This window comes from Numenius arquata, chromosome 5 (assembly GCF_964106895.1).
Source record: "Numenius arquata chromosome 5, bNumArq3.hap1.1, whole genome shotgun sequence".
Classification (NCBI taxonomy): domain Eukaryota; kingdom Metazoa; phylum Chordata; class Aves; order Charadriiformes; family Scolopacidae; genus Numenius; species Numenius arquata.
Genome location: NC_133580.1, coordinates 69,596,220 through 69,608,246, shown reverse-complemented (window position 1 = coordinate 69,608,246; position 12,027 = coordinate 69,596,220). Strand labels below are relative to the sequence as shown.

The window sequence follows — 12,027 nt, the reverse complement described above, 5'->3', positions numbered from 1 at the left end:
GGCAGGGGCAGGCCGGACGGCCGGGCCGCGGGGAGGAGGAGGAGGTGGAGGAGGAGGAAGAGGCGGCGGGAGGGCTGGATGGCCTTTCTTCGCTCTCCCTCCGTCTCTCTGAGGCGGCCGCCTTGGTGCGGAGGGGCTGGGGGCCGGGGCGGCAGAACGGAGCCGCCGCCGAGAGCCCACCCGGCCGCCATTATCCCCCCTCTCACGGCCCCCAGGTGCCGGCGGCCGGGGCGGGCTGACAGGCGCCTGTGGGACACGGCGGTTGCTGAGGCGGCAAAAATGGGTAAATTTGCCAACGCTGATGTGAAAACTTACATACCGAGGCGTTTATCGAGTCTAGTCACTGAGCTGGCGTGAAATTACTTGAGATTGAGCTTTCCAGGTGCCACTTTGCACGGTGGCTATGCCTGTGTTTATGGGAAATGCCGCTAAAATAAACTGGGGTGTGTATACACCTATTTCCAGTAAATTACGTCAGGGCCAGGTTTCAGAATCCAGCTGGGTTGAATAAGGGGGTTGCAGGCTCTTGCCCAACAACCGGTGGTTCATGTCTCTGAATTCCCCATGCCCTTTCCCCTTTTTGCCACTTGGTTTTAAGGCCAAGCACGCCCTTTTTGCTGTGGTAAGAGACAGTCCCGCGATTGCATCGCGGCATCCTTTCCATCTTCCTTTGCTTGAAGCAAGAAATGGCTGTTGCCACGGGGAGGCAAACTACTAGTTGTTGTGAACGGCTGAGGAGAACTGCTCTAGGAGGTCACAAAATGAAGCCCTAGTCCTCAAAACCGATCACGCTATGTGTCGGGCAAAAAGTCTCTGAAGGTTCCCATTAAGGTAGGTGGTAGCAAACCAAATGCTTGTATCCCTAAATAATAAGGTTTTTTTGGAAGCCTTTTTAATGGGAATTTAAGTATCGGGGCATGTTGGTAGTTGTAGCATCTTCTAGGTTAATATAATAGATGTATTGAAAATGAAATATAGAGTGGCCTTAAGGATTTCCCTCTGCTTTTCAGTGGAGCCTGTGGAAGAGTAAGGGCAGTGTTTCAGGGGGAATTACCGTCCATGAAGCTCAAGAGCTGGAAATTGTTTTTTTCCCATGAGGGATGGTAATTTTGACTGTAAAGTGGATCTTGTGCTGTAAGTTTTGCAAATTCTGTACAAGGCCAAGCATGTTTTAGAGCTGCAAGACAGTATTAATTACTATTGTAATATAAAGTTACTACTTCGGGATGAAATTAACATTATAAGTGCATAAATGTGTATGTCTGTCTATTGGGATAGAAGGATGTATTAGTTTCCTAAGTTCCTAAATTACTTTCTTGAATTTAGCACTTGCATTTTCTACTTTTCTTTCGCTTTTCCAGTAATTAATTTAACTTGTATTTTTTCAGTATGGTAATACTGCAAATGGTCTTGGAATAAATAAGCAACAGAGATTGAACACTTCTACTCATCTCAGATTTCACTGAGGTTTGTTATTATTCTGAGTGTTAACATCTTCCTCATGGGTTTCCCCAAAAAATACTTGCCTCTTAGTAAATAAATAGAAAAAAAAAGATGGAAGGAAACAACTACATTTGCCTACTTTTAACAAAACACAGAATATGCATAACATTTTAGAGGTATATTCATCTTCTTCCAGTGGTTGCACTGGTAAATCTGAGTGGTAAATCTGAGGGCTAGTGGCATGCAATTAATGGTAATATGGCTATTTTGCTGTTTAACATATGCTTTATCTCTCTTTATAGTATGTAGATGGAAATGGAGAACTCAAACTATGCAGTGGCCAGCTTATATTGTCACTTAATTGAAGAGATACTCTGCAATGAGGGTCTCTAATTTATGGTTGTTATTACATGTTAACCAAATGTACATCTGGTTCTGTATTCATGAAAGTAATAGGTAGGTTATATTCAAGCAGTTAAACTATTATATTACAAAACAGGAATAAATGTTTGGTTGCAGCAAGGTCTTAACTTAGGATTTTATCTCATCCTGAGGATGGGTAGCAAAATCTTTGCAGCTAAGGGCAGACACTGGTGAGGTTTCTATGTCACAACATTGTAAGGTGTCATTAGGAAACCAGCTGTGAATTCTCTTGTCCGTATTGACAGAAACGGAGAAAGAATCATAAAGTACCACCATAAAGCTCATCGATGTAACAACGGAGAATATGAGTTGTCCATACCCTGTTGCTTACTACCTGTCCTATCCTTCCCTTTCTTTTTTGGATGATCTCTTTTCTCTTGAAGCTGAGAAATGAAATACAACGTACAGAATAAGCTTTAAAGTGAAAAAGGAATTTTTAAGACTATCTCCCCTGCTTCCTGAATCACCGAAATGTTAAATAACGAATGTGTTGTGTTAATGCTGACTCAGAAAGGTGGGTTGTAGTGTGGCAGTTCTGTGTTTAGATCTCAGCTAAGGTGGAATTTCTGACCAACGTTATACAGAAATAAAGAGAGACTGGTTTATGTCTTTGCCAGGACAATAACCCAAGTGTTTGGGCCTTCAGTGCCAAAGTTGTGCTCTGCTTTTATTTAAAAATAAAAAAAAAAAAAAAGGGAAAAAAGACCACACCCACTGTTTCCATGTCTACTGTTCAACCCAATCACAACACTGCTGCAGCAGGAGAGAGATTATTTTTCCATTCCCATTAAATGGAAATTAAAATAAGGCAAACAAAAGGCAAGCACTTTTATAAACGAGCCTCGATAAGAACTTGACAACTAAGTTGGTATGGGAGCGTAAAACTTGCTCAGAAATAGTACTTATTTTCCTATTAATTTGATGAAGACAGAAAGTTGGTAAAAAGATTATTTTTTTTCCCTGCTCGATCTATTGCAAAGCATGAAAACACATATAAATATATATTATATATAAATAATAATGAAAAAGTGGGGAAATTACAGTAATGTATGTGGAAAATACATTTGGAGGAAAGCAAATGCCATTTCATAAACTTTCAGTAGGTGGCACGAAGCTTCACATAAAAAGTTTGGGCGTTCCTAGGTTACTATTACACAGTCGGATAGGGTTACAGGAAGTTTTCTTGTCATCTTTTCCTGAGTACGTTTTCTGCTTTTTCGGAGAGCAGGGATTTACGGTGAGAAACGTTTCGTTTTACGCTGTTTATTGATTTTACGTGGGTGCTACTTAGCTAAAAGTGTTTTATATTCTGCATCTTATGTGAAAGTGAGCCATGTTTTCCACAGAGGGTTATTAGCAAGTATGTGATGTACTTTCAAATGTAATTAAAGTTGTTTATGTTCAGTAATTTATCCAAAGAAGCTGGCCAAATAGCAGTCTCTCTGTATTCGCAGTACAGCCATGGTTAGGGGGGTCACAGGGATTGAATGGGAATAATTTTACTGCAGTTCAGGAATGGGTCTAACTTGATGATATGTTTCATCCGTATGAAAGATATTTTTAACAGTCGAGTTTTGTATTCTGCTGATAACTTGTGAAGCGCAAGTAATACTGAATCATCATAGCTCAATGCATTCTGTACATTTCCTGTATGAAAATCTAATCAGTTCATACCGAGTTTATATTGGAAAAACTCTTAAAACCTCAATTTTGATCTCTCACTCTTTAAACAGCAGCACAATTTCTCACTAAGATCTTGGTTTGCGTACCCTACTGGACTGCTTCTCTGCTTATATCTTGGTAATGCTCTTTTTGTAAAGTTTGAAGGCTTGAGAATACTTCTGAATTAAAAGGGGCATGATTGTAAAGGATATTTTCTCTAGTGTTGGCCCCCAAATCAGGGGTCATGTGTTATAACTGTTGTTAATTTTGTTGGTTCATAGGATATTCTAAAGAAAGTTTGAAGGTACTCATAAATAATTTGACTGAAGGCCAGGATATAGGAATGAGAAAGATATAATTCCTCCACATGTGCTTAATTTTCTTTCTTTCACCTTGTCCCTGGATGTTGCTGAAATTTTGTCCTAAGAAGAAATAATGATTTGAAGGTAGATTATTTTTTTTCAGATTTCTTTTGAAGCTACGTATTTTGCTTGATTGTATACACATTAGTAGTGTTGCCCAAATGATTGGAAGAACAGGATAGGGGAGGCTGATTATCTTTTGTTCTCTGCACATGCCCAAATGCGTTTTGAGGGCTATGATGGTAAAACTGCATATAAATTTTCCAAATGAAAATCTGGAAAAAGGCTGGAAAAGTTTTGCCATATTGCCCCACTGTTTCTAGATTATTTCCAAGCCCAGTTTCATGCATTCTTTATGAAAGAAGATCTCAGGGGACTGTTTTTTGTTGTACTGTTGCCGATTTTGTAGTATAGGTTGTGTTAGATCAAGGAGAATGTACATTTTAGACCCAGTAATGTAATTTTAGAAAGTTTGTGGAATGTTTAATAGCACAGAGGATGTAGTCCTCGAGGTTGTAGCTTTAGTCCAGCAAGTGACAGCTATTACTGTCTCATTGTAGAGTCACTAGAAATATAGACTCTCAATTTAGCCGTTTCAATATTAAGGGAAAGCCGAAAGCCAGTGCAGTCACGAATAAGCACTATGGAAAGCTTTGTACAACAACTACAATTTAAAAGTAACGGGAGGAAGAGGAAACAAAAAGATTTCAGAAATCTGGAAAGTAACTTTAAATCAGGATTTACACATAGAAAAATGTTAGCTAAGTTCTTACCAGTTCCTCTTTCAGAAGGGCGGTCTAATGGATTTATGGCGATATCTAAAAGGAGATTTAAGGCAGTATTCACAATGGCTGACTTAAAGGGAGGCTGCCTACCCTAATGACCAATCTCAGCTACCTAAAGACAACCAGATTTTGATTCACTCTTGAACCTCTCTCCTATGCCTCAGTCCAGGCTTTATAGTCCCAAGTCCATCTGAAAAAATGTCTTGAGTCTCATTCATATCCTTCTGGAGAGAATCGGAGGAGAGGGTGACCATACTGACCTCAAATATTGTACTTTCTGATCAAAGTGCATTATACAGTTGTAGGAAGCCTTCGTAATACATTGAATCACAGCAGTAATTTTGTACGTACGCAGCAAATTTTAGTATGAAATCAGACAACTTTTGTAAGAAACAGACTCATTATTTATTAAATACCACACATTTACCAAATAGAAATGTCAGTAGTGTTCTCTTAATAGAGAATGCCTCTCCTGAATGATAACAGATGCCTTCGTTGGTTTTTGATTCAAAGGGAGAGATGAGAAATTGAAACCTTAAAAAATGAATCCGTACAATAGCTCCTGCAGAGCCACTTAATGATACAATCTGCTTTCTATTTTTGTTTGTGTGTTTTGCTACAGGATTAGAACAAAGGTGGACAGAGAAGAAAAGCATTGAGCATCTCCAAAAGAGCCAGAAACCAGTATGGCAGAAAAAATGAGCTCTCTGAGAAACTTTTTTTTTTACGAGTTTCTGTTTGCATTAACTTTTTGGAACCTCAGCAGCCTGTCTGTGGAACATGAACTCTTTATGTCTGTTTCTAACAATTTTCCAGGAGATGGCTCTGGCAAAGAAGTCGAGAGCCTGCCACTCCTGCGTACAAATAATCGTCAGTCCAAAGCCAGTTTTGACTGGGTTGTGATAGAAAATACTACAGAAAGCCTGTCATTGTCAGAAATCACAAATAATAATGTAAAAAATTTAGTAGCTTTATTATCTAATTTCAGGCAAGGCTCCAGGTTACACAATCTGACGCTGACAAACGTGTCAGTGGACTGGTCTGCTCTTATTGACGTTTTTCAGGCTGTGTGGCACTCATCCGTCGAATACTTCAATCTTAACAGCGTAACTCAACTGTTGGACGTCACTGCCTATAACTTTAACTATTCGGGTACCTCTATGAAAGCACTGACAGTGAAAAAAGTTTTAATCACGGATCTGTACTTTGTACAGGATGACCTATACAAAATATTTGCAGACATGAATATTGCAGCCTTGACAATAACTGAATCAGAGATGATACATATGCTGTGTCCTTCATCAAACAGTCCCTTCAGATACTTAAATTTTTTAAAGAACGATTTAACAGATCTTCTTTTTCAAAGCTGCAACAAATTAACTCAACTGGAGACATTAATCTTGCAGAAGAATAAATTTGAGAGCCTTTCCAAAGTCAGCTTCATGACCAGCCATATGAAATTGCTCAAATATTTGGACATGAGCAGCAACTTGCTGAGCTACGATGCGCCTGATGTGCAGTGCCGATGGGCTGAGTCTCTCTCAGAGCTGGACCTGTCCTCAAACCGGCTGACGGATGCCGTGTTTGAGTGCTTGCCAGTCAACGTCCAAAAGCTCGACCTGCAGAACAACCAGATCACCAGCGTCCCCAAGGGGATGGCCGAGCTGAAGTCCTTGAGAGAGCTGAACCTGGCGTCCAACAGGCTGGCTGACCTGCCGGGGTGCGGCGGCTTTACGTCCCTGGAGTTCCTGAACGTGGAGATGAATTTGATCCTCACCCCGTCGGCGGACTTCTTCCAGAGCTGCCCGCGGGTGAGGGAGCTGCAAGGCGGGCACAACCCGTTCAAGTGCTCCTGTGAGCTGCAGGACTTTGTGCAGCTGGAGAGGCGGTCTGGGGGGAAGCTGTTTGGCTGGCCGGGGGCGTACGTGTGCGAGTACCCGGAGGAGTTGCGAGGAAGGCGTCTGGAGGACTTCCACCTGGCCGAGCTGGCCTGCAACACCACGCTCTTGCTGGTGACGGCTCTGCTGCTGACGCTGGTGCTGGTGGCTGTGGTGGCCTTTCTGTGCATCTACCTGGACGTGCCGTGGTACGTGCGGATGACGTGGCAGTGGACGCAGACGAAGCGGAGAGCTTGGCACAACCAGCCCGAGGAGCCTGAGGGGGTTCTGCAGTTCCACGCCTTCATTTCCTACAGCGAGCGTGACGCGCTGTGGGTGAAGAACGAGCTGATGCCCAACCTGGAGAAGGGGGAGGGCTGCGTACAACTGTGCCAGCACGAGAGGAACTTCATCCCCGGCAAGAGCATCGTGGAGAACATCATCAACTGCATCGAGAAGAGCTACAAGTCCATCTTTGTGTTGTCTCCCAACTTTGTGCAGAGCGAGTGGTGTCACTACGAGCTGTACTTTGCCCACCACAAACTCTTCAGTGAGACTTCCAACAGCTTAATCCTCATTTTGCTGGAGCCCATCCCTCCGTACGTGATCCCCGCCAGGTACCACAAGTTGAAGGCTCTGATGGCAAAGCGAACCTACCTGGAGTGGCCGAAGGAGAGGAGCAAGCGGGCCCTTTTCTGGGCCAACCTGCGGGCAGCTATTAACATTAACCTGCCAGTGGCTGATGGAAAGAGGTGTGGGGAAACAGATTAGGAATCTTTCTCATGGAGTTTCTTCTGCTTTTTTTTCTGGGTGAAGCAATAAATACTTTATGATTTCCATTGGTTGTTGATATATTTAACTTTTTGTTACAGAACCTTGTTTCTCCAGAGTTGTCTATGCCACCTTCTAACTGTAGGCAAAATTCAACTCAGTGTCCTGGTATTCTCTGGAAATTGATACAGAGATAGCAGATGGACATGAGTTTGGATGTGGATTTTGCAAACCAGCTTGAAATACTGCAGTGAATTTTTCTCAGCAGAATAAAATCTGGAGCAGTTGGTGTAGGCATGTGGAAGAATGCTTGAGTTTCTGGAGAGTTTGCAGAGCTGCATTAGTCCCAGGGCGTAGGCAGCTTGGTCACAGGACCTCTTTTGCTAGAATCAGCTTGCAAGAGAGAAAATAATGCATCCTGAGAAGGTGTCTCGAAGTGCAGAGCTTGAGATTGTTCCTGGGTAGAGTTTTCTCAGATTCAGCGAAGATTAAGAGGATAGGACCCAGATACAGGACTCTGTGAACATCTGGTGTCGGTGGACAAACATGGCCATGCCACAAAAGAGAAACTCTTGACTTCTCTACATTGTGCTTTTTTTTTTTTAGCTTTCTACTTTTTCTTTTCACCCCTACATCTTACTTTATGCTTATGATTAAAAGAATGCGTCCTTTTCAGACGGAACAGTATCTTTTTCAGCACAGCTACGAGTTCTGATCAGAAAGGGAATAACCGCTCCGAGGCTGGAAAAAATTTGCCACGTCTTGTGACAGCAGGTGAGATGCTGTGTCCACGGGTCAGAAGGACAAGCTGCATTTACAGTATTTGCTGTCCTTCATAGAAATACAGCAGCCCCCATTACCTGTACTTGGGCTGCTTTGGCTTCTAGAAAGTTTGCTCTCCAGCAAACGTTTCACAACTGCTAAAGATGATCTCATTCTTGTCTTCCCTTATTATTAACCAATTATTTTTTTTTTTTTTTTTACCTGAGGTCTCTTGAGTTGAAGTCTTGAGCTGTGAGCAACTGTTTAATGATTCGTAGGGGAGAGATCCAATTTAACACCTCTGCCTCTCTCATCCCACTCAGCCTCAAAATTATTATAACACACCTATTGCCAAATTGCAGGCATTTCCTTCCGCAGCCCTGAATGAAATGTTTTGTGTGCTTCCTCTTCTCCCCTCCAACATTGTGTTAACATTTAACCCATAGAAAACTAAAGATGAACAGACCGAACTTGGTTTGCTGGTCCCTTTCACACAGCCGGGGACAGCTGGACTGTTCCGGAGTCGCTGGATTGAAAATTTGCTTTGAAAGTCTCTGAGTTTTAGCTCAGCAGCTCTTGAAATTTCTGTCATAGCTTTAACATCCCCTGTTGCGTGTGAAGCTTTAAGAACCCGTATGGCTGCTTCTGTTGGCTGGAGGAACCCCCTGGAAGTCAGTGAGTGCACCAGGAATCCTTCCTGTCACTCAGCGCACAGCTCTTGCCAGAAAGGAATGATTTCTTTCAGGAGTGGAAGGTTTTAGCTGGGGTTTGCTTGCCACTTGGAAAAGAACTTGGGAACTACGTGACCTGATGCGATCAGAAGCAGAAATATATAATTCCAGGTTTTTGGTATGTATCCAAAATCCTTTTGTGAGTTGTGTTGGAAAGGGAGGCTTTTAATGAGCACGGGGAGCAATTACAACTTGTACTTTTGTACTTTGGAACCAGAAGCCTACATACTAATAGGTTTTTTTTGTCAGTTTATGTGCCAGACGATTGAGAAAACAGGTGCACGTGCTGTGAATTACTGCATCGAGTTCCTCTGACTCCACAGGAGAGAATGATTTTCCCAGTTTTCTCACATTTTGGAAAGTGGCTGCCCTTTTCTGTGCTCCCCGGCGATGAGAGTCTGGAACTGGTTCTGCACTGAAAGCTCTAACTGCTAATGTGCTCCAGATACCAGGAAAAGGGAGTATGTAAATACATTCTGATGTCAGACCCTGTATCAGAACAGATTCCTGGCATTTGACTGGTCATCTCGGTGACGAGCAGGAATGCTATTTTTACATACATCATAATATCAACATGCAAACCTGATAACGTGGGGGTTAAACGCCCTCCAAAGGCTAGGAAATGTGCAGAACAAAGTGAAAGTGTGAATGTTTTTATGTCTAAGTAGTGTGTGGTATAAAGGAAACTGAACTGGGACAGACTGGGAGCCCTGGCGTGGTGTGGGTGTCCCTGCTGAGAGCTCAGCTCATTTTTTAGCTTTGGAAATGTCGCAAAGCTCCGGTGCCGAAGCTCAGCTGCAGAGGGTTAGAGCAGGGAGAGGCGCTCGAGGGAAAAGAAGGGGACTCTGTGGGCAGTGAGGCGTTCTGCTGAGGGGAAGGTTCCAAACCTCTGTGAAACCCGTGTTTTTACTCCGGGCTTCGGTCCGGCTGTTCTTTCTTTCAGCGACGTGTGCTGGGATCGAGTATAATGCTCATTTGTAGTCCCTGTTGGGTCAAGAGGAGGCGGCAGCGATAAAGCAATGAATGGGAAGGTTGTGTGTTCAGCAGGGTGGCTCTGCGTTGGCAGTTTGCTTTCCCCGGCTTTGATCCTTGCGTCTGTCTGTGCCCGAGCGAAACAGGCTTGGCCATAAATGTGATACAACCTCTGCTCGTTTTGACCCGTGGTGGCATTTGGCCCCTGTTTCATCTGTGTGACGGACAGGATTACGTTGTGACAATGAGAATTGCAGTTGAAGATAAGGTCCTCAATAGGACCAAACACTGGCTTTGCTGCCTTTAATAATTGTATTAACTCGTCGTGAGGGCTTGGATGGGTCCAAGGTTGGTGCTTGTCTCTTCTCACAAGCAAATAGCGATAGAACAAGAGGGAATGGCTTCAAGCTGCAACAGGGTAGGTTTAGACTGAACATTAGGAAGTTCTTCACAGAGAGAGTGCTCAGACACTGGAACAGGCTGCCCAGGGAGGGGGTTGAGTCACCATCCTTGGATGAGTTTAAGAGTCATTTAGGTGTGGTGTTGGGGGATATGGTGTAGGGAAAAACTTTGTAGAGTAGGGAAGATGGTTGGACTCGATGATCCCAAGGGTCTTTTCCAACCTGAACGATTCTATGATTCTATGATCCGCTCTGGCTGTGTTTTAACTTGGTGTCTGCCCATGTGAGTTCCCTTCTGCAGTCCCAGTTGGAGAGATGCTTCACCCCCCCAGGCACGGTGCTGCTCCTGAGCCGCTCCTGGTGCCCAGCCGTGTGTGACTGCGGTTCCTCGCTGGGTAAGTCATCAGGAGGTGCGGGCAGGAGTGTGAAGTACACCTCGAGGAACGGCTGTTTGGGGAGATGGTGCTCATCGATAGAATCGGCTGCGAAAAACCCCCGGTGGTACAAACTCCAGAAATGGCACAAGGCGTCTGCATGAGCGTAGGGACACACCGACTGTGGGAAGGATGGAATTTAGCCGGTACGCCTCAGGATGCGTGAACAGAAATACACTTTAGCTTTTTAGCTTTTGTTTGTCAAGCAAAACGACTCAATCAGTGAACTGAAACCAGCCCCAAACACGGCTTTGCTGAACTGGTTGGTAAAACTAACATTGCGCAATGTTCCCAATGATTTCACGGAGGTATTCAGGAGTATCAGTTTTATTTTGACTAGTCGCAGATTTTTCTTTATGGCAAACTGTTTATTTGAATGTATTTTAAAGTCTCATAATGAAGCGTGGTGAGGAAATTAAACACACTACTACTAAACGTGTAGATACTTTTGCTTTTTACAGCTCTGTGGGCACTGGGGTCAGTTCTGATGAAAGCTGATGGTGTATTTGATTTTGTCCGTTCAACAGCGCTTTTTCATGGATTGTATCAGAAGCAAAACTGCCCCTGGGTTGCATGATTTAGTTCTTAATTTCTTTGTGATAGTATTGTTCTGTCAACAAGTGCCTTAGTCCATTCGTTTTCATGGATTAATGCCCAGCAATGGGAACTTCACCTTGAAGACGAGACAGTATCAGGTGAGGAGCAGACTCTTGCTGCTTCTTGAGAAACATTCACGGTCTTGTCTCTTGTCTCGGGTCACAGATGTCTCGGGGCTTTCTGTAACGTGTTACTCATGTTTGCTGCGTGGAGGAAAGTAGAATGGTTTTGGTTCAGTTTCAGTTCAGGCTATTTTACTCGTCACTCTCAAAATGAAAACCAGAAATTTTCTATCAGTGAAGCAAAGGGTTAAATTATTCTCTACAAAATGGGAAAGTTAATGACAAAAGAAAAGTTTCAAAGGAATCTAATGCAAGCTTGAGATAGAACTGGCACTGTTATCCACAAAAACCAGCCATACTTCTCTGCTTCTTTATCTGAGCCCCTTCTTGCCCCCAGCTCTCCCCCGAGGTGCTGTTTTAGGGGGTGAGCTCCAGACTGAGGCCAGGATGGGCCCAGGTGCCCCCTCTCCCCCTCGTTTGCTCCTACCTGAAGAATTCATTACGGACTTAGCAGCCTTCCAATATCTGAAGGGAGCCTCCAGGAGAGCCGGAGAGGGACTCTTTGTCAGAAGTGTAGTGACAGGACAAGGGGTAATGGTTCTAAATTGGAAGAGGGGAGATTTAGATTAGATATTAGGAGGAAATTCTTTCCTGTGAGGGTGGTGAGGCACTGGAACAGGTTGCCCAGAGAAGCTGTGGCTGCCCCATCCCTGGAGGGGTTCAAGGCCAGGCTGGATGGGGCTTT

General features: G+C 43.7%; 1 protein-coding gene across 1 annotated transcript; it reads left to right on the top strand.

Moving 5' to 3' along the window:
• Window positions 1–3,085: 3,085 nt before the first annotated feature.
• Window positions 3,086–7,389, top strand: LOC141464455 (toll-like receptor 1). The gene is made up of 2 exons (XM_074147388.1): window positions 3,086–3,103; window positions 5,298–7,389. The coding sequence occupies exon 2, from the start codon at window positions 5,362–5,364 to the stop codon at window positions 7,321–7,323; it is 1,962 nt and encodes a 653-aa protein (XP_074003489.1). The 5' UTR covers window positions 3,086–3,103; window positions 5,298–5,361; the 3' UTR covers window positions 7,324–7,389.
• Window positions 7,390–12,027: the final 4,638 nt, after the last annotated feature.